Below are 27816 nucleotides of genomic sequence, written 5' to 3' on the forward strand. Positions count from 1 at the left end.
TCATTTTCTTTAATGCAATCATAATAACTGTTTTTAGTTATTCTAGCGGACACGGAGGCTTTGCCAAACAGTTTTCAAACCACGGACTGATCATGATTTAATGACCGAGCACCGTCGACAGCTTCACCTACATAACACACAAGATAATCATCCCAGAGTATTTTGTGTACCGTTTTCAGTGAATGTTCATGAGTTAATTGCTAAACACTAGTTTTTGTCCGATAGAAAAGAAAAGCATCCCTCCTTAAAACCTCCAAAGAAATCAGCGATAAAACTGAAGAGGGAACTTTGTATGGTGATGGTGCCAGCGTCCTCGACAGTTTTGCAGATTTAGATGACGCAATACAGTACTTCAAACAATACCGTGACTATAAAGGAATCGGTTATTATAGTCCAGGAGATATCAAAATAGCCATTGAGTACCATGAACGTCATTTAAAAATTGCTAAAGAAGTAGGATACAGAGCTGGAGAAGGACGAGCATATGCTAACCTTGGCATCGCTTGTCACAATCTGGGAAATCTAAAAAAAGCCATCGAGTACTTTGAACGCCAACTTAAAATTACCAAAGAAGTAGGAAACACGGCCGGAGAAGGACGTGCAAATGCTAACCTTGGCTGTATTTATCAAAGTCTTGGAGATTTCAAAAAAGCCATCGAGTACCATGAACGTGATCTAAAAATCGCCAAAGAAGTAGGAGAAACGGCTGGAAAAGGACGTGCATATGCTAACATTGGCAACGCTTATGTAAGTCTGGGAAATTTCAAAAACGCCATCGAATACTATGAAAACCACCTAAGAATTGCCAAAGAAGTAGGAGATAAGGCTGGAGAAGGAAGCGCATATGGTAACCTTGGCATCGCTTATCGCAAGCTGGGAAATTTAAAGAAAGCCATTGAGTATCATGAACGTCATCTTAAAATTTCCAAAGAACTAGGAGATTTGGCTGGAGAAGGACGTGCATATGCTAACCTTGGCTGTGATTTCCAAAGTCTTGATGATTACAAAAAAGCCATCGAGTACTTTGAACGTGATCTAAAAATTGGCAAAGCAGTAGGAGATACGGCTGGAGAAGGACGTGCATTTGCTAACCTTGGCTGCGCTTATCACAAGCTGGGAAATTTCAAAAAAGCCATGGATTACCATGAACGTCATCTAAAAATTGAAAGAGAAGTAGGAAATATGGCTGGGGAAGGATGTGCATATGCTAACATTGGCAACGATTATGAGAGACTGGGAAATTTCAAAAAAGCCATTGAGTACTTTGAACGTGGTCTAAAAATCGTAAAAGAAGTAGGAGACAAAGCTGGAGAAGGAGACTTGTATGGTAACCTCGGAATCGCTTATGACAAGCTGGGAAATTTCAGAAAAGCCATCGAGTACCATGAACGCTATCTAAAAATTGCCAAAGAAGTAGGAGACAAAGCTGGAGAAGGACATGCCTATGGTAATCTTGGCTGTGCTTATGAAATTCTGGGAGATTTCAAAAAAGCCATCGAGTACTTTAAACGTAACCTAAAAATCTCTAAAGAAGTAGGAAGCACGGCTTCACAGGCTATATCGTTTTTTAACCTTGGTCGCAGCTTTGAATTAGAAGGCTCACCAATCGAGGCTCTTGATTGTTATCATTGTAGTGTGAGGACGTTCAACGATGTTAGGCGCAATCTACTGTTCAACGATGAGTGGAAAATTAGTTACCGTAATATGTACAATGGTGCATACACTTGTTTATGGCGTCTGTCGCTTAAACAAGGCGAGGAAATTAAGGCTCTATTTGTCGCTGAGCAAGGACGTGCACAAGCTCTGGAAGAACTTATGATTTTAAAGTACACATCTAAAACAGCTCAGGAAACAGAAGAAATATACTTTGACGCATTCAGTTGCTTCCCATCTAACACAGTATTTATGGCAATTGATGAAACGGAAATCATTTTCTGGATTATCCAAAACGGAAAAGATGTGCAACTGAGAAGACAAAGAATTGGCAATAATAGTCCGGAAGGTGTGGCGAGCACTGCTCTTAAGTATTTAATTTACAGTGTTTATGACAAAGCTGGTGTGAGAGGTGGTGTGAAATGCGAGGATCGTTCATTAGATAGGGTGAGTGATGAAGATCCATCAAATAAGAGGTGCGATCAAACTATATCTCAACAGACGCACTTTGAAACCAATCCTTTGAGAATATTGTATGACGTCATCATCGGCCCTATCAGAGACTTGATTCATGGCAATAAACTGATATTTGTTCCTGAAGGACCACTGTACTTGGCCCCTTATGCTGCATTCCTCGATTCAAATTCAAAACACCTGTGCGAGGCTTTTAAAATCCGAGTAATTCCCTCCCTGAGTACCTTGAAATTGATCACAGATTGTTCAGCAGATTATCACTGTAAGTCTGGGGCGCTGCTTGTGGGTGATCCGTGTTTAGAGGAAGTTCTTTATCAGGGCGAAAGGCTGATGCAGCTGCCATGTGCAAAAGCAGAAGTAGAAATGATTGGGGAAATACTTCACACCGCACCGCTCACCGGAAAAGAGGCGACAAAAGATGAAGTCTTAAGAAGACTCCCCTCAGTTGCTTTGGTACACATTGCAGCACATGGTCGTATGGAAACAGGGGAAATTGCCTTGGCACCAAACACTACACGAGCATCTAAGACGCCTATCGAAGAAAACTTCCTTTTAACAATGAAAGATGTGTTGAACGTTCAATTGCGAGCAAGACTGGTTGTGCTAAGTTGCTGTCATAGTGGTCGTGGCGAGATTACCGCTGAGGGGGTGGTTGGCATTGCACGGGCCTTTCTGGGTGCCGGTGCTCGTTCTGTACTTGTGTCCCTGTGGGCGATTGATGACGAGGCCACTCTGGAGTTCATGAGGAGTTTCTACCAACATCTTGCAGAAGGAAGAAGTGCTAGTGAAGCTCTGAACCGAGCTATGAAGTGTATGAGAGATTCTGACGAGTTTAACGAAGTGAAGTACTGGGCGCCATTTGTACTCATCGGTGATGACGTAACACTGGACTTAGATGAATGCGATTAGATGTACCTAACTGTAAGTAGATGCTTTAATAATTACGTTTGACAGTAACAGTTGTGTTGATTTAAAGAAATACAACGTAAAGGGATTGTATTGTTGTGTACATTGTTTTAAAACAACACTTTTTCAGCGTTATTTTAGATAAATTTTCAGATGACAATAATTATACGCTTTATTTGTAAGTGTTGCAAATTGAAAGCTTATTGTAGAAAACGTTAGTTTTTGCCGCTGTTTTAGATTTTCGATGACAAACGTTATGTGTTGCAAAGTGAAAACTAAAACGATTTTCGCTCGAGTGATGATAAGAATTTACGTTTGCTATGGTTTCCTTAAAGTGTATATGACACGAAATCTTTTATTGCCTTTTTTCTTTCGTTGATATCCTCATTTTTTGCCTCCGAAATGTCGCTCTCTCAGCCATCTTGAAAATTCATCAAACAAGTAGACGTCACAAAGGTGACGTGACGTACCTTTTGTCATAGCGGCGCGCGGCCAAAATGTAGGAGGAGTGTTTTCCAGATATCAATTATCGTGCTTCTATATGCTATCAAATGTTTCTATTATAGTTTGCTTGTAGCCAATAATTTCCAGTATTGCGAATTTGTTTTCCATGGAAAAATCGTTAAAGTAAGATTGTCAAGGGAAATGATAATAAAACCTATTATTGGAAAACAGTTTTTTCGTGTCTTTAGTGTCTAGATAGGGTCTCTGTTTACATCTAACAAAGAGATCAGGTTGTTACAAAAATTGTAATTTTATTCAGATTTGCACTCTCCCTTTGTAAGTAGTGCATAAATTGTCATCTCTATTTAAACCCATTTGGTGCCTTTTGCCCATTTGGTGCCTTTTGCCCATTTGGTGCCTTTTGGCCATTTTAATATCGAATTTGTGTATTTTTATAAGAACCTTTTCAAATCTTTTAAAGCTGTATGGAAAATTTCTGTACGTTAACAAAACTGTACTTTCCTACTTGAATATAAACAAGAATAGAATTTATGTATATTTCTGTAAACAAAACTATACTTCTTTGTTATATTAGGAATAAATTTTTTGTGCCGTTGGGATATTTCCTTGGTGCTGGCTATGTCATGCTACAGTAAGTAGTATAAGAGTTGGGGGTACGAGATCATAAAAATTTTTATAATCTCTTACATCCCCAACTCTTATACTACTGCACAGCACTGGAATCAAAAATGAAATCAAAAATAGAATCAAAAATGAAACCAAACCTCGAAGCCAAACTGAAAACCAAAATGGAATCAAGTTTGAAAACCAAGCCTGTAAAACCAAGCCTGTAAAACCAAGCCTAACTCAACCCTAGGTTCAAAATAAAAAAATCTCTTATACTCTTTTTAAAATTTTGAAATCAAGGTGCGTTTAAAAATCTCTTATACTTGAAATCATAATGAAAATTATTGCTTTATATTATAATGCCCGTAAGCATAACTTGTTAAGCCATCATCAAGTATATACCGTTTATCATCAAAACAGCTCAGTGATATTTTATTAATCTCATAGCTTCCAAGTTGATGGCCTTGACTTCTGATGGTTTTCATAGTATGATGCATCTGTGTTTTATTGAATAAGGTCTCTTTGTAGTTTTCATGTGTGATATCTTTTTTGATAACGGATTTCTTGATTCCTTTGGCTGTCTTTCCTACTTGTAGATTGTCTTTAATATAAGAATACATTTTTGATCGCAGACCGATGAATTCTAAAATAGGAATAAAAGAAGCTTCATCTTTGAATTTACCAATGACTTTCTTGTTTGTTTTATCAAAGAATGGTGATTTTTCAGGGTAGTCACTGTTATCGAATTTCTCTTTATCATCAAAAAAGTCTTTATATACATCTTCAGCCTGAATTTCATAAGTTAAACTGTCTGTATCTGTGAATAGCAGTTTGGCTTTGTTTGCATACTTCTCTTTTATGTAGTTATAATGGAAATCATACATTAGTGTTTTGCTTAAATCTAATATAGCCATTCCTACATATGAAGGTCGATTGAGGGTTAATGTTTCTTTGATTTTATGGACAGCTACTAAGTTTTCATTAAATATTTTGCTACTGACATATGTTGGTTTTGAAGCTAACTTTAATAATTTATTTTTATTAGTCACTAACCTAACGTCGACTCGCTTCCTCAAATTCTCCATGGTTTTGCCGTATACTGAATTATTCATCAATTTAAAAAAGTCTTTTTCAAAAGCGTTTTTAGAATTTTTACGTTTTTCAGTATTGTAATCGATATATTGCTTCAACCATGGGGATTGAGTGAACTCAAGGACTCGATAAACTTTTTTTAGCTTCATTCCAAGATCTAGATACAATTGAAGGTTTCTATAATGAAGTACATACTTTTCCTTATTGTTTAAATTTGGTATCAGCTTATATACAAGACCTGTTGAAATTTTGTATTTATTAGCAATGGTTTTACAATAATCTGATAGCATATCTTCAGTTACTTTTACCTTTTCCGGTCCAAGAGGGTAATCATTATGAAGGTCATGCAATTCATTAGGATACTCTAAATCTACTTCCAAAATCAAGCCCTTCTTACTGTTTTCTTTATACTTAGCTAAGTTTGCCTTGTTAATCTGCTTTTCTGTCAACCATCTAAAACCACCTGTTGGTAAAAACTGACTCATTGCCCACCCATACAAGTTATTAGCATCAAGATACATGATATACTTTGAGGCTGAATTTTCATCATATTCTTTCATATATTTATTGTTTGCTTTACTATAGCGACAAGAAATGTATGATATTCCTCCTTTCATTCCTTTTTCAATGAATTGGTACATATCAATGTCTGTCATAAGCTCTAGTTTGATATCTGTCATTTTAAGCATTGAATCCCAAGACAAGCCGGGACTGCTAAAATAATGGCATGGATCTAGCTTATAATACTTAAGACAGGTCTTGCGGAAGCTTTCAAATACATCAGCAAGTAAAAGTACATCGCTTTTAAGATATAAATCGTGATATTCACCCATATTCTTGATCTTAAACGTTTTCCACACATTTTTAGCATGCTTATAGTCATCATCTGATATATGCTCATCATTTAATATACTGTAAAAGTCTTCTTTTTTGGGTAGTTTTTCATTAAATTTGTCAAAGCTATCCATATAGTCATAAGGATATATTCCTTTTCTTGACATTAGATTGAGTTGCTTACTCTTGAATATTTCAGAAGTATATTTTAGTGATTCCTTAGGTAGATTACTAACCAGCTTCTCAAGACTAGAACTCATGAATTGGAAGCTATCGATGAATGTTAAATGAGTACCAAGCATAAAGGCCATGTATTTTTCCATATTGTTGGGTATAGCATTGATATTCATCTCTTTGATCTCTCCTTTTTTATTTTTATATGTATGGTTCTTAACAATAGCTCCGATCTCTTGCATTATAAAATGACTGTCATATCCTTTCAAGTTATGGAATATAACAGGTATCTTTATCTTATCAGGCTCTATTCTCAGTTTAAGATTACATTCTTGATGAGCTGATCCTCGATATTTACCAGTGATATGGCAATGGTCTCTTACTCGTATATCATCATTAGTATATGCTTTATCACAGATATGACAAACGTTTGCTTGTTGAAATTCCTCTTCATCATCTTTTGTCATTCTTAATGGTTTGTTAAAATGTTTTTTCATTACTTGTTTACAATACTTAACTTCATCCAACATCTTTTCCATGAATTTGTAAACAGCCTTTTCCCCTCGGTATGTCTGAACAGGCTTTGAATATTTATCATTATAGCAACAAACAACCTTATAACCATAACTACAATCTTTATGTTTTTGATAGGCTTCAGTATATGATTTGTTATTACTAGGCTTGCAACCGGAAATCTTTTCGGTTATAGCTTCGAAATCAGCATATATCACAAATGGGACGGCTTGTTGCTTATGAAAGTTGTTGAATTTTAGTATATTATTGTCTTTATCAGGCATTTTAACTGCTTGTGTCCCATTGACTTGAATGCAATTATCTTTGTGATCGTTTAATACTCTTTCAGAACTAAAGCACTGCAAACAATGCATACAAAAATGCTTCCGTTCTTTATGTTTTGTTTGATTGTACATGAATTTATTGAAATCTTTTATTAGAACATAATGCTTGTTTTCATTTTTAGTTATTAATAATAAATTCATCTGATTGTTATACTTTTCTTTTGATATATAGATGGGATATGGTTGCTTATCTTCATAACCAAATACGTTAATATTAATCTCATTCTGTTTCTCAATTTTATTGTACTGCTTGATAGATACGGGAAAATTAATTCCATCATAATTTAACTTTTCAACATATGCCTTATCAGATTTTTTAATCCTTTGAGGGTATTTATCTTGCGGATTTAAGCATCTGATATGACACCAACGAAAGCACTCATTATCCTCATTTTTCATGTTAATCAATCCTTTCGAACTGTTTCTTAGTTCATGTGGTAGCTGAATATAGGAGGAGCCTTTTATTGGTTTATATTTTACTATATTAATATAATGACCATCAACTGATTCAATAGTCCATCCTGAACCTTGACTAACCCATTCAGCTACGAAATTTAATATCATTTGTTTAGATGCTTGTAGTGATTCTTCGATCTCTTGATTATTAATTATGATCTGTGCTTTACTGTTGAAATAAGCGGTTTTATATATTACACTATCTTCAGACATTTTAGTGAATTTTACCTTAAGAGTTTCAGCAAATTTGAGTCCTTTCATGGCTGATAGTTCTTTTATGATATGATATTCAACAGCTTTCCTTGTGTTTTGTAGTTGTAATAACGGGTCTTTGTTGTGTTTTATACCAATTTCGAAAGACTTTGTGTAGCCTTTTAGAGCTCTGCTGACTTGTTCTATTTTAGTCCTTGGTAATGGAACTGGTTTTTTTGGTTTTATAGTCCTAGGCTTTGGTGTAGGCCTATAATCATCTCTAAATTCAAGTGGCGGTTGAATGATATTTTCCTCATAATCATCAATCATCTGTTTAACACTCTTACGAGGAGTTGGGATTGGTGGCCTAGGTTTGTAAACTTTAGGTTGGTTTGCTTTTAGTGATAATATCATTTTTATAAGATCGGTTTTCGATAGCTTAGCTAGATCTGATTCGTTCATATTATTAGATGAGATATTTTTATTTTCCATTTTTTATACTATATGAAATTATTATTTCTTTAAGTGTCTTATAGTAAAATTATTTTTTTTATTTTTATAAGATCGGTTTTCGATAGCTTAGCTAGATCTGATTCGTTCATATTATTAGATAAGATATTTTTATTTTCCATTGTGTATTGTTATTTTCAATTATTTCAAATCTATCATCATCTTCTATTGCTTTGAAAACAGCATTTTTGAAATGTTTTTTTGACTTCAAATGTGTCCATTTAGCTGCTAATGAACTATCGTAATTACATATATCGCATTTCCATCGTTTATTTAACATATACTTAGTCTTTGAATTTTTGATAGCGTTTATTCTATCAGCGTCGTTATCATACTTTAAATTTCTTCCCATTTTCTCTTATTATACTATAAATGATATTTCTTTATATCTTTTACTATAAATATATTGTGCGTTTAAAAATAACCAGTAATAAAATATTATTGGTTGTCATCAACAACGATTACAATATAATGACATACTGTGTAACGACAATTGGTCTTATACAATATATGGTTACATAACTTGTCATTATATTAATATAGTGCGTTTAGATATAAACAGATAATTATTTTCTTTAATATATATATAGAATGACTGATATAACATTAAATATCAAACACCTTTTAGAATCTGATCAAAGCTCGAATGATATAGCCTTCATTAATAAAATGTATTGTATTCAGAGCATCCTTAAAACAAATATTTGTATTATTAAAATGCTATCTTCAGACATATCAAATGAAGACAAAAACCAGAAACGACGACGGGGGAGACCTCGTAAGGATCAGCATTAAATTTATTCAGTTTACGGTTTTAGCCATAAGTTATAAATGATTAATGACTAAAAAGATGGTTTCACAATGTTTACATTTGAAGGCATTCTCGGAAATTATAAGGGGGTTTTTCGATGGCGTGATTTTTCGGCTTACGCGTCAGCAGGTTTTTTTGATCAATGGCGTGATTTTTTGACTTACGCGTCAGCAGGTTTTTTTATCAATGGCGTGATTTTTCGACTTACGCGTCAGCAGGTATTTTTAATCAACCAGTCTTTAAAAAGGGAGTTTTTTGATGAATTACGCGTCAGCAGGTATTTTTAATTTAGGCTATATCAAGTCGATAAATTCGTTTTTGAGGTCATGAGTAAGAATTTTTTTTATTATAAACTTTTTGAGTAAAGTTTACTCAAAAAGTTTATATGCGTTGCGTATTCAATTACGAGTGTTTCCATAATTGCATTTTAGACGATATAACAATGCATGCAAACAGAGACAAACTCGATGATAGTCTTCATAACTTAATTCTATTGCCTTGAACCATCTTTATATAAATATTATATATGAGATGTTTTGTGATACATAGCGATTTAAAAATAATGGGTGAGGGTTCTTGTATTTTTTGCAATGAGTTATTATATACAGGCGATAAAGTTGTTGATCATTGCTGTGATAAACCTGATATTTTGGAAGATGCATATATGAAAGTATGCCAAAATTGCGGGACTCAGAATTATAAATATGTTAGCGAGTATTTTGATTTTTATAGAATACGTCGAAAATCGGTATATCATCGTAAATACCATGTTGAGAATGTTTTAAACGATTTATGTATTAAAAATGGAGTTCAATTGTCTCATAATCAGCGCGATAAGATTTACAAAGTGTTTCATGAGATCGGTACTATTCTTCCATCTATAAATAAAAGAAGAAAGAGGATGATCTCAACGAAATATATTATAAGACAGCTGTTTAAAATGCTCGATATCCCATACAATTTTATCTGTGTTACTGAATCGAGAAAAACGCTTGAATTTTATAATCGATATTGGGCAAATATTTTAGCATTAAAATCGTCCCAGATCGCACGGATTATTTGGTAAATTTATCATCATACTTGAGCAGATACCGATCGATTATTGGACCGGTATCGCATATGTAATCGTCAATGCTTTTCATTGTATTTAGGATGCTAGACGGATTATAATCGCCACTTCTCATAGCGCCTTTAATAGAGTTCAAAAGGTGTTGATAGCTTTGGTAAGCATATATGGAGTTATGAATTTTTAACTCGAGATTTTTGTGAATCATCCAACCCTGAATCAATAATGAAATTGTTGATATTGTGATCAAAGCAATGCCACCAGTCGCTATAGAGGAGGCGAATCCGCTTGATGCAAATATGATAGACAATGAATTCCCTAATAATTTCCATTTTTTGAAACGTTTAACAGCCTGCTTGTAAGCCCAACATTTTCGATGATATGTTTGATAATAAGCTTTCAATTCTATAATTTGGTCTTCAGTAAGTTTGCTTGATATATGGTTCCATTCGAATATATTTTTGTGTTGTTTCGGCATATATATTATATACTTAGACTATGTTTTATTTCTATTTTTCATTCTGTTATACAATTTCCTTATATTTTGGATCAATCGTTCAATAGTTTTCAGTATCTCATGTATTAAATCTGGAGTTTTCATATATATATATTGTTTATACAATTAAACAATTTTTATTCGAAGAAAACATTTTTTGTCTTATCTAAAAATCCAATTTTATGATACTGTTTACTATTTATCGAATATGGAATTTTACTAAAACCGATTCTTTGTATATAGTAACCTGAAGAAATTTGAAGGCTAGATGCATTCAGCGTATACCCCGAGAAAATTTTATCGAGACTAATGCCGTTGTTACAAATACCGATTCTAAATTGATTACCTATTTTAGTATACCAGAGATTCAAATAAACACCTATGTAAACATCTCTAATTTGCTCATAAGATACATCTAAATCATAATCGAGTGATAACTGATTAGACTCTAATTTCACCCATGGAAAATCAAAACTACTACCATTGTCGAAGTTTATTTTAATTCTTTTATTATCACCGGCTTTATAGTCATATTTAAATGCCATATATATAGTCCATTCATCGGATTCAGTGACATTTTCATTTAAATTAATTTCGAAACCACTCATAAAGCCGTTTTTTGGATCAAAATCTTCTAACAATTTTGTGGGATTAAAGACAAGATTACCATTTAATCCAGACACTACAGCACCGTTACTATCTGACATGATGAAATTTGATGGATCCGTTAGATCATAAAAATACTCGAAAATTTTATGGTAATAGCTGATGTTTCTTTTTTTATCCATTTTTAATTCAAGATCAGCCTTCAAATTATCCCGAAAATTTTTTAACTGTTCATAATTAACAGCTTGGTCATTAGTAGTAGCTGGTTTAATACCATAAATAGCCTTTGTTTTCATATCAATTGATGCGTTGAAAGCTATTCTATCATTTTCAACATAATATAGCTGATCGTATATCCTAGGATCAACGTTACTCTGATAACCTTTTATTCCATAAATCACGATATATGTTTGTAATTTTGGGACATATGCGTTCCCTGATTTCATCTTTAAAACGATATCAACATACAAATAATTATTAGGATGTTGTTGATATTTATTAATTTGTGCTATTGTTCTACTATATCCATCATAAACTCGCGTAGTTGATTTGTCGATGTTGTCGATTAATGAAACAATATCGATATCTAGACTATCATGATCTATTTCAGCTGGAACAAAATAGCTCAAGAAAACCATTGTGTATCGATTGATTGGTAAACTATATACATTGATACCTAATCTGCTTGAGTAGTAGCCTTTATTGCTGTCAAGTACCAGCTTACTGTCTACAACTTTCGTATTGATCTTATGGTATGAATTCGGATGATCAAGTTAAACTGCCTAACTCGATATCATCTTCCTCACTTAATTGATTGATACTATCGGTCATTATATGGGCAAACGTGTTTTCTTGACCAACGGAAGTTGAATATGACTGCTATCAACATAATCAAGCATGTATTTTTTGTTTACAGCGTCTGTATCATTGGTTGGGTTTTTTAGATGGGTTATATTATACCCACCCATATCGAGATTTGCCTCCATCATGTTACTACCGTGAATATCAAGTTTGCTTAGAATTTTTTGAGTCAAAACGCGTCCTACGACCTTCTTTAAAAAAGTGTTATCAACGTACGATTTGTCTGCTTTGTTTTGAAGGCTTTGAGCTAAGACACCTCCTGATTTCTTCGTTAAATATGTATTATCAGCGTACGATTTGTCAGCCTTAGTAGCAAGTTTGGTATCAATTTCAGTCCTTACTTTGTTATCCTCAACACTAACATAGCCTACGTTTGGTACAGATCGATCGTTATATAAACTTGGATAATACACTTCGGTATTTTGCAATGAAAGGCCGGCACAATCAAACACTGTTTCATTTCTGTTCTTTTTAAGGAAGAATTGGTTAAGATATCGTTTATTTACGGCCGTCTCGAGATCCCTTGAATAATTTTCAATTGAATCATCGATCGCAACGTCATCAGGCGTTTTTAGCCCTATTACTCTCTTTTTGTTCAAATTGAAATTACCTTCAGGCGTAACATCAAAGCCGACTCCTGGGTCACCCTTTTCACCTCGAGGGCCTTTAATTGGTGTAATATTAGTGTTATTTGATTGTAATAAACCGTTTGAGTAACTCATATTATATCAATCAGTTATATTATATTATATTTTTTCATTGAAATTCTTAGTTACGAATTTTCGTGGCTTATCAATATATAAAAAGCTAAATGGGTCTGCAGTTGCTTTGAGATAGTCGTTTTTACTGATTCCAAGTTCTCTGCAAATCATTCCTTGTTCATTATTAGATGGGAATTCGAAAATACAGTGATGAGTACAATTTAATCTGATTGTTTTATCGGTATTATAATAGCTTTGAGATAAATAAATGCAACTGCAATTTTTATTTCTTGAATTTGTAAAATAGTTGCGTATTTCGCTATCATTTTTTGATCCCGTATTGAGATAATCGTCAAAGATGACTAGTTTTTGGCCTTCATCTGATATTTTATCAAGCGGTATTATTTTATCATTACTTGCTTCAATAACAGAATAACCAGCCTCTTGATTAAGGGGTTCAAAGGTATTGAAAAGATGTTGATATTTTGATTGTTGAAGATTTTTCCCATACAAATATATTTTATCATAAAACAATAGCCGATATATCATATCAAGTAAAAGGTTTGATTTACCTCCACCTGATGGTGAGGAAATCAGCATCCGGAAACATTGATTTGGCATGAAATCGTATAGTTGTCTAAAGTTTGAGGCCATATCGTCTTCAGTGTCATAATTCGGTATTCTCATTATATTATATGGGTATATTATTTTCAGTTCAACAAGGTGTTCAACACGGTGTACATCAAGGTGTTAAACGCTATGTTAAATGTTGATTTTTATATTCAATTTTCATTTTTTATGTAACGTAATAATATAAAATAAAATGAGTTTACTTAGATGGAAAGAGCTTGCAAAGAGTAAATCTGATTTGGGCGATAAAATCAATTATGTTAAAAATGCAATCACACAAAATAATATTGGTCAGCAGACAAGCCAAGAGTCATTTTCGAAGGTATTCAAACCAGTGACAAGTAAATTAGATGATGTAATTAAAAGTAATTTGCAGATAGCAAAAGTACCCAAAAATCGTGTCAAAAAGGGGATGAGAGGTGAATTGGAAGCTCCAGATTACTATCCTGAAGTTGATCCTTTTGAGGATATGGACGTAGATAATTTATTTGATGAGCCTGTAATGCCACAAAATGAAAAACAGATTGTACCGAAACCACCAACATATGAAGAATCTTTAAAAGATCTTTTAGAAGGAAATAAGGAGATTTATGTTGATCCCCAATATTATCCTGAATATGTAGATGAATTACCTCCTGAATATGATGAGGATGAAATTGATTATGCTTTAGATGCTGATGATGAAGTAAGTGAAATACTAGATGACGTTGGTATCGACGATTATGATGTAGTGCAAATGAAATTAGATCAGCCTGAAATGACACCAAAGAAAACCAAGAACTATCTTAATAAGATTTTAGAGAAAGCCAAATATAAACGGAGACAATTGAAAGGTTTCAAGGCGAATGTTACTAAAGAATATAATAGGGGAACTATATCTGAAGCGGAAAGACAGATTAAAAATAAGAGAATAAACAATGCAAGAGTTGCATTAAATGACTACATAAAACATTACGAAAGTAAAGCCAAAACGATAAAAGGTTCTGGTATTCGAAAAAAACAGAAAGGTGGAAATGTTATATTTTTTAACGATGTAAAACAGCTTCTCAAAAAATTGGAATTGATCATCGGTTCAATAAACGCAGGAAACACATCAGTTAAAATGCGAAATATGGGAGTCGCTATATTAGACACACTTTTAAAAAGGTCTACTATAAATAAACAACAATATAAACAGATATATAATCTGTACTTTAAAGTCTAATTTATGTAACTGTATTATATATATGGATCGTGAGTTAGTATTATCATCATATAGTGTTAAAAATCAAGGTAATAACACTCCTCAAAATTTTACAACTAAATTCAACAGGCCTATAACATTGGATAGCAATTACCAATATATGATAGGCCTCAATCGTATTATTAACATGTCATTTACATGGTTTAATGTAAATCCCTCATATGGTAATCAGCTGATTAAATATAGTTCTGATAATGGGAATAAATTTGAAGACATAACTTTCCCTGAAGGTGTTTGGAATTATTCTGAATTTGATGAATATATTAAAGAGATTACCAAGACGGGAGATGATGATAACCCTATATATCCCATCTCTATTGATTTTGATTCAACAACATTCCGAGTCACAATCACTTTATCTCAAAATTATCAACTTGATTTGACGCATAGCAATTTCAACGACCTTATAGGGTTTGATAAAAAGGTATTAAAGGATGCGGTTAATATTGGTCCAAGAGTACCAAATCTAAGCCAAGATACCGATATATTAAATGTACATTGCGATCTAGTCAATACTTCTTTAGTCGATGGCGAAGAGTCGGATATCATTTATACTTTTTCGACCAGCGTACTACAGCCGAGTTATTCGTTTACAATCGAGCCTCGTAGGGTCACATTTAATCCGGTTAATAAGCAACAGATAAGTAGCATTCGAATATACATCACAGATGGGAAGAGACGGTTAATTAACCTGAATGGAGCGGATACGTCTTTTTCATTAATTTTGAAAAGGATAGAATAATATAACATAATAGTATATAATGAAACCATATGAATTCAAGAGGTTTTACCATCCAAAATTTGGTAAATTTGTATATAAGCACAAAGGGTCAGGGATTATCGTTGATAACATTTTCAAACCGATGAAGAGTGTTATGTCGTCTGTTGTTAAAAAAATTGTCAAGCCCTTAGGTAAGAAGGCAATAAAATCAGGTATTTCTCATGCAGGTGATAAACTGGGTAAAAAGGCATCAGAAAAAGCCGGAGACCTTATAATGGAAAGGCTTAGGAATATGAGGAAGGGAAATGCAGGGCAAAAGGCACTATCCCCAATCTTACAGAAAGTAAATACCTCACCTGTCAGACACCAACAAAAAAATGAAAGTACTGATATGATCATCAATAGATTAATATCAGGATTAGGTGTAAAAAGAAGGCGTTGAGTAAAATGAATAAAATGATTAAAAAAATTGGTACATAATTGCAAAATTATATAACATAATAATATAATGTCTTTCAGAACAAGTGAATACTTACAGAGATATGAGTTGGTTCGATTTCAACTCGATGATGTTATTCGAGTCCCAGCTAACGGTCAGCACCAACTTAAAAACGGCTATAAGTTCACGATTAACGATAGAAGTTCATTCTACGATTGGTATAATGCGTATTTCGAGGTGCAATTTCAGGTGCAAATGTTAGCTGATGGAGCAACCACGGGGGCGAATCGTATCACAGTTATTAATGGAGCACATTCATTGATTGCCCACATGATGATTAAATCAGCAGGAAAAATCGTTTATGATACCGATAATCTCCATAAAGTTACTTTCGTTAAGAACCTCCTCGAATATAGTGACGATTTTAGTCGCTCAGTAGCAAAAAATAGTCTTTGGTATCTAGATACCGACCATAGGATAGCAAATGCTAATCAGAATGCAGGGTTTGAGGCTAGGCGACTTTTGACGACAGGTCTCAATGATGTCAATGTTGTTATACCTCTAAATCGTTACAGTTTCTTTGAAGAGCTGGAAGGTCGAATGTTACTCCCAATGCAACTCCAATTCAATATACAGTTACAGAATGACGCCGAATTACTTAAAAAGGCCGATGATGTAGCTGATGGACGAGTGGTCCTTAATAGATTCCTTCTATGGGTCCCAAAATTGACTCCAAAGGACAGCCTATATGATAAGTTTGTTAGTTCCTTCTTGGTAAAGAACACTTGGACGTATATGCGCGAAATGTATGAGGTTTCCGCACCAACGAATAGCAGTGGATTCTTCCAGATCTCATCCAGTATTGATAATGTTAAGGCTATCTTTGTATATCTACAACGAGCTAAATCAAACAATGCAGATGAAAATCCCTATGAATTTGATACCTACAATATCAATCTTGACCGTGGGAATGGTAGTTATTTGACAACATGCCGATTGGAATACGGCAACGGAGTGTTTTATCCTGAGACCGAATATGATAGTGAGTCCAAAGTTAGGATCTTCAATGATTTGATGTCTTATGGTATGAGAAAGAATGATTACAACAGCGGTACACAACTCAACTTGGCAAATTACAACTCTCTCTATTCTATTATCTTTTTTGATTTATCATATCAAGCAGAGCGAGTAACTAGAGACCCAAAGCAGTTGATCTTCAGATATAAACTAAACGCTAATAGTGCGGGAGATAGTCCTTTCAACGTCCATGCCATCGTTCTTTATGATGAGACAATCGTCATTGACAAGGTGGGGAATGAGCTGGTTATTGTATAAATCAATCAATTGAATATTATGTATAAACCATTCTATTTTGTATACGTTTTATAAACAAGAAATTATATAACATATAATATATATACAAGTAATGACAACTTATCACTCTCATAAAGTGAATCTGTCAGAAGGACAGCGAAGGAAGCTTTTGACTGCTTATAGAAATAAAAGTGAGATCACTATTCGCTTAAACAATTCAGATATGACTGGCAATGACAGTTTAATGCTAACTCAACGACAAATCAATAAATTGAATAAGGCTAAGAAGTTAGGTGTTGGATCTGATTTAAACATCTCGAAGACACAAATTCGAAAGGTCATTAGGGTCGGTCATGGGGCACCGCGAATTGGTTTTCCAATGATTGGAATTAGTGCTCCGAAAACGAAAACAAGATCAAGAAGGTCAACAACTAACAAATCAACAACTGATAACACAACAAAGAAGGATGGGGGAAAAATTAAACTACCAAGTAAGAAAGAGATATTATCTTATAGGAGTCCTCCAGTAATAGGATCATGGAATGAGTATAATAGGTTCCTCAAATCGGGAGGTCTGATTGTTCCAAAAAAAAAGATTTTAATACCCAAAAAGTAAACAAGCCAAAATTCCATAAGAATATTCCCATGAGTAATTTTGATCTAATAAAATGGTGTTCATATTTGAATATACCAATAAAAAACGTACTAATGAGAGACGAGACTGTACCACATAACCATAAACAAGCATTATTTATATACAATCTTCAACCCTCATATATGAGGGGAAGCCATTGGGTTGCTACTTATGTAAAAGATAAGGTAATCAATTATTTTGATAGTTTTGGTATGCCTCCATTTCAAGGAATAGTCGATCACGCAAAAAAAGAAGAATTTAACATTGCTACATCAAAACAATCAGATACAGAATATAAATACAACCACATGCGGATACTTCTGTTTATACTTTTTGAATGAGATGAACCATGGGAATACGTATTCTAATTTGTTGGAAGTGTTTGACATATATGACACAATGAAGAATGAGAAATTCATTCAACGTTATTTCAGAAATATATAACTTATATATATAATGGTTAAATCTTATTGTGTAAAGCAGAAAAAACAGACAGAATGCAGTACCAGAAAGTGAAAAATATGTTCAAACCAAAAATGGGCGTCTTATGATGAGATGCATTTGCTCTGAATGTAAAAGCGTTAAAACCCGTTTTGTGAGCGCCCATAAAAAGACAAAAGGGCGAGGAGTTGGTGAAACAATTAACAAAAAGATCGGCGATAAGATTCCGGGGTTTCAACAGGCTCAAGACATTGCATCCTTCATTATAGGTGCTACAGGAGGTGATAAGAAATTGCTTGAAAGATACTGGAGCGGTGATATAGCCAAACATGCTTTCGATAATAAGACCGGTTTATTTTCAAAGAAAGAGTTCTGGAAGCCCGTCGTCCATCAGAAAATCAAGATCCTTCATGCTCTGCTACTATTTGGGATAAGAAATCGGTAAAAAATGGCGAAACACTTACTGCGATTAAATATCTAATGTATATATATATGTGTAAGTCATACTGTGTTTCATGTAAAAAGAATACTGAGTCAATGAATTCTGAAAAAAGGTCAAAGCAAAGAATGGCCGTCTTATGGAAAAATCAAATTGTTATATTTGCGATAAAAAGAAGAGTAAATTCATAAAAGGTGGGGCTCTTGCACGTTATAAAGCCCCTTCTACTGTTGATAAAATAGCCTATGTAGCATCAAATTTCGTAACTCCATCACCTAGCTTTGCTTCAATGGCAAGACTTTTAGCAGGGCAAGCTCTCAAAGGTGTAAAAGACAATGTTGATTACTACAGAAAGGGAGAAGGTATCGATATCCATAAAGCTATTCTGAAAGTAGCACCCAAAAAGGGTTTTGTTATTCCAGGGCATAAATATACCGGACCTGGAAATCCTCTTGAAAAACAGGTAAAATGGGATCCAAAAACAGGTAAAATACTAAAAATATATGAGCAACCAACTGGCAAAACAGACGCTGTTAGCATGCAACATGATGTAGATTATTCTGTATGTGCTGACAAACCATCAAAAGATCAGGTTAAATGCAAAAACGAAGCTGATAAAAAGATGGTAAAAGCCCTTGATGCTATCCCATGGAAGGACAGACAATGGGGTCATGCTATTGCTCGTAATACCATTGCAACCAAGGCTAAAATAGGTATGGGTGTTAAAAAAAAAGCCAAAAAACGGAAAACGGCGTTGAGTAAAAATGATTGGTCTCAACAATTAGCCGATGAGTTACATAAACCAATCAGACGAAAATTTAAAACTAGAAGAGTAATATCAAATGGAATTGACGACATATGGTCTGCTGATTTAGTTTTTATGGATAAACTTTCAAAATGGAATAAAGGTTATAAATATCTATTGACTATAATTGACGTATTCAGTAAATTCGCTTGGGCTATACAATTGAAAGATAAGAAAGGTGCATCAATAACTAGCGCTTTCAACAATATTATCATTAATGACAAGCGTAAACCTGAATATCTCTGGGTTGATAAGGGATCTGAATTTTATAACAAAACATTCAAGGAATGGCTAAAGCAGAATGATATCAAGATGTATTCCACTTTTAATGAAGGTAAAGCTGTTGTTATTGAGAGATTTAATAGGACTTTAAAAACCAAAATGTACAAACAGTTTACTATTCAAGGTAATACACAGTATCTTGAAATACTTCCAAAAATAGTAAAAGAATATAATAATACAAAACATAGCTCTATCAAAATGACACCCACAGAAGCTTCAAAGAAAAAGAATGAAGGAACTGTTTACTTTAACCTATACGGTGATATGGAGCCATTATCAGCTAAACCAAAATTTAAGGTTGGTGACAAGGTCCGAATATCTAAGTATAAACGAATTGTTTTCGATAAGGGTTATACACCGAATTGGAGTGAAGAAATGTTCGTAATTACTAAGATCCAACATACTAATCCCATTACATACAAATTGAAAGATCTCAATAATGAAGACATACAAGGAAGCTTTTATGAACCTGAACTGTTAAAAGCAAAACAGGATGTATTCAGAATTGATAAAGTCATTCGGAGGGATTATAAGAAGAAACAAGCTTTAGTGAAGTGGAAAGGATATAATGATGATTTTAATAGTTGGATACCAATGAAGGATCTACAACATATATAAAATTCGTGCTTATTGACTTTTAGACATCTTGAATCAATTCTGAGAATAAAAGTTTATTTTATGACAAACGTTTATATAAAAGTTTGTATAAAAGTTTATTGTAATATGATTGGTTAGTTAATATAAACAATAATGCAGATGTTTAACCTTGAACTATAAAATATTAATCACCATAATTTTAAAAAGAGTATAAAAGTTTTTTTTAAAATATTGATAAAAATAATCAAAGATTATTTTTATCATTTAATCAAGATTTAGTTTGCAGTAATATCACATATTTTTTCGCCTAATGTATCCCATATCTCAGACCAGTATATTTGATTAAATTCTCGTGTTTTTTGTTGTTTACTATCTTCAATGTAATCACTTGGTATATCTAAATGTTGAAATATCATCTTTAACAAATAACGAATACTTATAAGCCTATGTCTTTCTTTTTCCATATTTCTATTTATTTTTATAAATCTTATTATAGTACTATGATTTACAAATAATAATTTAAATATTTCATTTATTTTTTCCCTTTGATTATCACTAATTAAAATTTTATTTTCAGTGCTTAATTTATCAATTATTTTATTGATATGGTAAAGCCTATTATTTATGTTTTTTATAAATTTTTTATTCATTTCACATTCTAATTCATTAAATTTTTCAACGCTAATACGATTTGTTGCCATCAGTTTCCATAAATAAGTATATTTAAATTTATATAACATAACTTTTCTATATAATAATAAAACATTATAATTTTATATAACTTTTAATAGTGCGTTTTAAATTAGTATGAATATTACTGATATAACTTTTAGTAAAAAACTTTCATGGCTCTTAAGGCATCATATTATTGATACAAAACTAGATATAGATGATCAGGGATATGTTAAAGTTAATAATATTTTAGCTTTAAATGAATTTAAGCAATATACTTTATCTCATATTTTTACAGTTGTTGCTAATAACTGTAAACAAAGATTTAAATTAAAAGAGGAAAATGAAATATTGTATATTCGAGCTAATCAAGGTCACAACAAGCATGTTGGTAAATTGATTAATGATACTAATGCTTTTCAATCTTTAGATCTTAAAAAACAACATTATGCCTATCATGGAACTACACAACAAGCTTGGCATCAAATTCAACTAACAGGACTAAAACCTATGAATCGTAAACATGTCCATTTAGCCAAAAACATGAATGCTAATAGTGGACTTAGACACAATTCAAAAGTTTTTCTTCAAGTGAATTTATTGAAAGCAACTAACATGGGAGTTCACTTCTATGAATCTTGTAATGAAATTATTCTTACTTCAGATGATATTCCTCCTGAATGCATAACTGTCATAAAAATATATAAAAATTTCTAAAGTATATATATATATAAATGACCAACATGAAAATAAACATGGAAAATTTAAAGAAAATATGTTTCAAAGCAGATACATTCAAAAATATGTCTGATGACGCAATAAACACACTGAAGTATATCGTAACATTAAAAGAATTATCAAAACTCGGAGATTGGGTATATGAAAATCTAGACACTTTAGTATATTTAGAAAAAAAACTAAAACAAGATGGACATTGCAAGCCATTAACAAAATTATTAAATGAAGAAAATGAAACAAGTAAATACATATGTAACATTTACAATGATTTAAACAGTGTATTATCCAACCTTGAAAAAGAAAAAATGAATTCAAAAATAACAAAAATCATAATCGTTTTAGAAGATAATTCACAACAGATATTCAGTACAAGAGATTTACCATGATAATAACAACAGCATAAAAACTCGGCTTGTTTAAAAGCACTGTATCCAAAATTTTGAAAAAGAGTATAAGAGATTTTTTTATTTTGAACCTAGGGTTGAGTTAGGCTTGGTTTTACAGGCTTGGTTTTACAGGCTTGGTTTTCAAACTTGATTCCATTTTGGTTTTCAGTTTGGCTTCGAGGTTTGGTTTCATTTTTGATTCTATTTTTGATTTCATTTTTGATTCCAGTGCTGTGCAGTAGTATAAGAGTTGGGGATGTAAGAGATTATAAAAATTTTTATGATCTCGTACCCCCAACTCTTATACTACTACAGTAATGTTATAGTTTTTTCAAATATCGTGTAATGTAATGTAATGTAATGTAATGAAGATGAAGTGTTCAACATGACTCGAACATAGGACAAAGAAAAATTCTGAGTCCCCGACGGGAATCGAACCCATGGCCTCCCAGATACCGATTGGGCGCTTTAACCAACTGAGCTACGAGACACTCGTTGTGAGCTGGGCCATTCTACTAGGTTGATATGTGACACGCGTCCTGCATACTGCTAGGATCAGCAATGTCGAATTCATCAAGTTTCTAGTAAATAATAAAGATGGTAAATTTTAAGCTCGGTAATAAATAATGAAGATGAATTTTCAACATAACTCGAGCATGCCGGACAAAGAAAAATTCTGAGTCCCCGACGGGAATCGAGGCCATGGCCTCCCAGATACCGTTTGGGCGCTCTAACCAACTGAGCTACGAGAGACTCGTTGTGAGCTGGGCCATTCTACAAGGTTGATATGTGAAACGCGTCCTGCATACTGCTAGGATCAGCAATGTCGAATTCATCAAGTTTGTAGTAAATAATAAAGATGGTAAATTTTAAGCTCGGTAATAAATAATGAAGTAATACGAAATTTATTGAAAATTCCAATTTTAGAAAATTCAAACTTGTGTAAATAACATTGAAGAGTCCAACTTTATGTCCTTTGAAGCCTTTTTAAAAAAATATGTAGACCCACTTTCCTTGATTACTATCGTCCAAAGGAAAAACAAGCTGTCTTCATCATCCATGTCTGCTAAAATGTATGGTCAATCTAAGGAAGATAAAACAAAAGACAGAACCAAGCATTATTAATAGTTTAATGGAAAAGGAAAAGCCAACACTGACACTGTTATCTACATGATATAATGTTATTTTTTCCGTCGGAAGTCAAACCCAACAGACTTATTTGTATTATGTATTATGTACAGTTTTAAGACTCATTAGGTTTCAACACTTAGATTCCTAAGAATTAACATTTAAAATATAATTTAATTATGATCATTTTAGACAGGGGTAGTGGTGGAGCCTTTCATTAAACTAATAAAGAAGAAATCTTTTCCATACTACTAAATGATAACATTTAACATGTTTTAATATAATTGACCCCTTATAATACACCGGTTAAGAAGAGATCTTTACAATAACTAACTCCTTTTTATACACCAAATAAGATGAAATCTTTGCAATGTAACAGCAAAATAATGTACTCCTGCTAATACAACAAAAATCATTTAACTATTATGAATATGTTACCCCTTTCAATACACTAGTAAAGATGTAATCTTTACTAAAAAACAACAACTACATTGGGAAGGTTATAGTTTGGCAGAACAATATTTGGTATTAAGGAATTCCCGCTGTTTTCTTTTTCACCAGCTGTCATTCACTTATTTTCTCCTCATTCTGGGAACCTGATATGTAAGGTTCAATGAAGCTTCGTTTTCGCAGGGCAGTCTTCGAACGAAAGAAGTGATTGCCAGAATTAAAAATAGAGATTTCGTCTGATGGCTCTTTAAAGTTAACAGGAGAAAATCCGATTTGGGGAGGGGGGACAACTCCCATGTTCAGAGGTGGAGATGCTCGAAGGAAAACTTTAATTAAACCTCTGAACGAAAACAGCCAGGGCGCGGCTTTAACAGACACCATTCTTTAATGAATTCGCTTTTTGTACGTTCCCAAAATACATCTTGTTTACCCCCCCCCCCCCCTCAAAAAAAAATTGCATAAGCATTGTTTTCAATTTCTCTTTGGACGGTTGTACGTCATTGTAAATCCCAAGAGAAATTGAAAACAATTCTTATGCAAAAAGTTTGGAGGTAAATGTATTATGGGAACGGTGAACACAGCGAATACAAATAAAAGCTGTATTGGCTTTGACCACTTAACACCCGAGGTCAATATACAAATTCTCCTGACTGATCTCCCATATTTACATATTGTATAAGTTGAGAGCATTTTTTAAAGAATAAAGAAATTTCCCTTTGACGATTATTTTATAAATTCTCGTAAACTTTCATCTAGATTAAGTACTGATATTGTGAGGAGAAATTTGATGCTCGTCACCTTTGGTACTTTTACGTCAGATTAACCTACAAAGTTGACAAAGTATGGCGAAGTTTCTTGTTTTCTTTCATGCGCAATCCTCAAGACAGCTATTTCAAGATTCTAAGGGGGGAGGGGGCGAATCGCAGAGCCCTTAACTGTTTGCCGCGGAGCCCAGAGCCCTTTAGTTTCGCTGCTTGGAGACCTCATGCTGTTTTAATGCCGAATCTGGAGCCCCAAATACTAGGGGTGTCGAATGGTAAATGCGAGACTTTGCAAGACGGCGAAATTGATATATTTTCTGCAAGCCCGAGACCTTTTTAGCCTTGCAAAAGAAATCGAGACTCCGAAAAAGCGTCAAAGAAAAATTCGAGACGATGAGACCCCTGAAATTTGGCTAAAATTGTGCGAGACACGCAGTTTTTGAAGGACCATTCACCACCCCTAATACTGAATTCAGTCATTCTTACACACAGATAGAGTCAAATGGCCTGATGCGTTGTTTGCTAGTCTCATTTAAAAAAAAACAAATTATAGATTACTGAGATGCTGAACACAGCAACAACAATACCTTTATTTACCCTTCTTGTAGCTACTTACATAGAACAGTACAACTTAGAAAAGGAAAAACAAGGGTACTGGCGACCCAAAATAGCAAACCATTAGGTTAAAAATGCCAAAATGTTTTAACAGGTTTTGGTCGAACACACACAAGTACGAAGATTAACATATTACAGAGAGAAAAGAAAAAAAGAAGCCAAAAACCATACTACTTGTAATCTTTAACTATAAGTACGTTATTGACTGTTTGTAGCCTTCTGCTCCAGTTAAAGGAGCGAAGAGGATGAGTGAGTGACGTTATTGACTGTGTTAAATATTAACATATTAATTGATAAACAATTCAGTAAAACTGTAACACACTAGTATTTCAGTAGAGCCTGGAGCCTGGAGCCTGGGGCAGAAGGGGCGGGCAGAAACCTGGAAGGTAGTGGCCGGAAATTTTGTGGGAGGCAGAAGAAGAGAGGGCAGGGAGGATGCTAAAAGTAGCGGAAACTGGGAAAAATTGGAAAAATGTACAGGAAGCCAGAAGTTTAGACCCCTCTGTCCACTTCTTCCAACTTATGTCAACTCCCAGCCCCCACCCCAAACACGTAGATTAAAACTCAGTCATGCTTAGCTTTAAATCGTCTAAACTGTAGAAAACAAATCGATTGAAAAATGACTATTATAATATTATTAATAACCTTGCAGTGCTTAGCGACTCCACACATATATTTCGTCTCCGTCTCTCATGTTGTACGTGTATAGCTTCTTGGGGCCATATTTCATTTCGTCAAGAGCAAAGAAAAACTCGACGTAGTCATGGTAACGTATCTTGGTGGCAATCTTATAATCTCACTTAAATATTTCTTCAAGCTTGTTGAGCTCTGCATAAGTTTTATTTCCCTCTTAAAAATAAGCTCATCGTCAAATATAAAGGAAATCACTGCAGATCTTTTTGGTTTCATGTTGATCTCAGCCAGTCGGTCATAACACGCCATAAGTATCCAATTCACGATACCTTGAAGGAAGACTTTTATCACTTTCACAGTCAAAAGCCATCGTACTCGATCAGAAATCAGTTGACAGCCCTGTCAAATTTTCTTTGGTCTTTCTCGATTGTAACTGGTGATGTTTTAAGCGTTTTAATGCAAAGTTTGACTCGAGTTTAGTGTTGATAAACGTTATGCGTTTAACTTTAAATTGCCAAATTGAAGTTACTATTATTGGGTTCAAAACTCAGCACGCTCCGCTCGGATAATTAAGTTTGTATTTCGTTTCGGCATCAGTTGATTTTAAAAAATGTCGGAAATTCGAAACTGAAGCGAGCCTTGAAGTCTAGCCATGAAATATATTCGATTCCAAATGCATGACATATTTATTATTATAAATGCATCACAAGATATTTACCATCTTAAATCTTCATTTGTCGAAAGGAAGGTGCGATTAGTGAACAAGGTGTTTAAATGTATAATCAAGCAAAGAAGAGAAGGAGAAAGAAAAGCAACAATGGTTTTAACGATTTTTATTTGTTTATCCTTAGGTCTGGTTTCAGAACAGACGAGCAAAATGGAGAAAGCGTGAAAAGCTGTGTGCATTTGGTGCCGTACCCCCAGGGTATGGAATGGTTTACCCGTGGCTACACCAGGAGCCTTTTTCCCCGAATACGTCGTACCCGGTGACCTTCCCCTCGGCTCTAGGACATGGCACTACCCGGGATATTTGTTCCTCGTTTTACCCGGCCTCTCCTCATCTTATGCAGTGTTATCGCTCCGCAGTTCCGAGTGTTTTACGCCCCCCGTGCCCCGACCCTCGCGAATGCCCTTGTTCCTGCAGCATGTTACCTCCAACAGGGGGTACTTGTTTTGTAGCCCCTCCTTTCCGACTTGACGAGGGGAGCCGGGGATTGGATGTCCTACCGGAGCATTCGGGTGGAATAGCAAGGGAGACCAATCGAGTCTCTAGCATTGCTTCTCTTCGCCTTCGCGCCAAAGAACATCAGATGAACATCGTGCAAATTCTTAGCAGAAAATGAAATCCTTCTACACGAAGTTGAAAATTCTTTTCTAGCTAGTCGGAAATTACGAGATACATTTTTGTTTTCTGGCTCATTGGTAGTCATAAAGTACGTCTCTTCCGAGCGTAAAGACTTCGAATATAGATGAATATTGGATTTTACAACATTTTATCTGCATGTCAGAAAATTTCGAGAAAGTTTTAGTATTTTCTGAATTTGTAATTTAATGAATAGTGTCTACATATCGAAGCTATATCGATCTGTATCTGACTTTTTAAGACAATGTAAAACAAATACAGCGCTAGCTACCTTACTGTAAATAAATTTATATTGACCGTAACTTTTGTTTAGCCTCTTTTGTTTTTAAGATAAAAGGCTTTCAGTCGATTAACTCAGTTAATGCCCATTAGTACATACATTGAGGATAAAAAAAGTAAGAAATTGTCTTGGACGAAAAGAAACACAATTATTAACTAAATGAAAAAAAAAAGAAATAGAAGAATGTGTTTTATTGTCAGATGGTAACCTGCATGAAAATAACTTGCTCGGTGGAAATCAGTACCGTATATATATGTTGTAGTCCCCACCCCCAATCCCCTTCTCCACTTAGAAGCTCCACTGTTATTATGTACATCTATCTGCTAACACAAAAATATTCCGGGTATAAGCCATTCCTTGCGTATAAATCATTACCTGGGTATAAGGCATTCCCCGGGTGTAAGCTATCCCCGGGTAAAAGTCCCCTAGGTATAAGTCCCCTTCCAAGTTCTTTTTCACTATGATGAAAACATTAGTTTCCAACT

The 27816-nt window shown here is 33.9% G+C and overlaps 2 protein-coding genes across 2 annotated transcripts in view; both read left to right on the forward strand.

Moving 5' to 3' along the window:
• The window catches only part of LOC144663536 (uncharacterized), a 74619-nt gene extending 71583 nt beyond the window's left edge, over window positions 1-3036 (forward strand). Inside the window, exon 11 of the mRNA XM_078524514.1 lies at window positions 377-3036. Coding sequence (XP_078380640.1) covers window positions 377-3036 — 2660 coding nt within the window. The remainder of the gene's footprint in view (window positions 1-376) is intronic.
• LOC144663596 (retinal homeobox protein Rx1-like) lies at window positions 2963-27246 on the forward strand. Its single transcript, XM_078524613.1, has 2 exons — window positions 2963-3048; window positions 26540-27246. The coding sequence occupies exons 1-2, from the start codon at window positions 3037-3039 to the stop codon at window positions 27029-27031; spliced, it is 504 nt and encodes a 167-aa protein (XP_078380739.1). The 5' UTR covers window positions 2963-3036; the 3' UTR covers window positions 27032-27246.
• The last annotated feature ends 570 nt before the right edge of the window (window positions 27247-27816 follow it).

The sequence above is a fragment of the Oculina patagonica genome, chromosome 8 (genome assembly GCF_052425735.1).
Source record: "Oculina patagonica isolate OP01 chromosome 8, crgOcupat, whole genome shotgun sequence".
Taxonomy (NCBI): Eukaryota; Metazoa; Cnidaria; class Anthozoa; order Scleractinia; family Oculinidae; genus Oculina; species Oculina patagonica.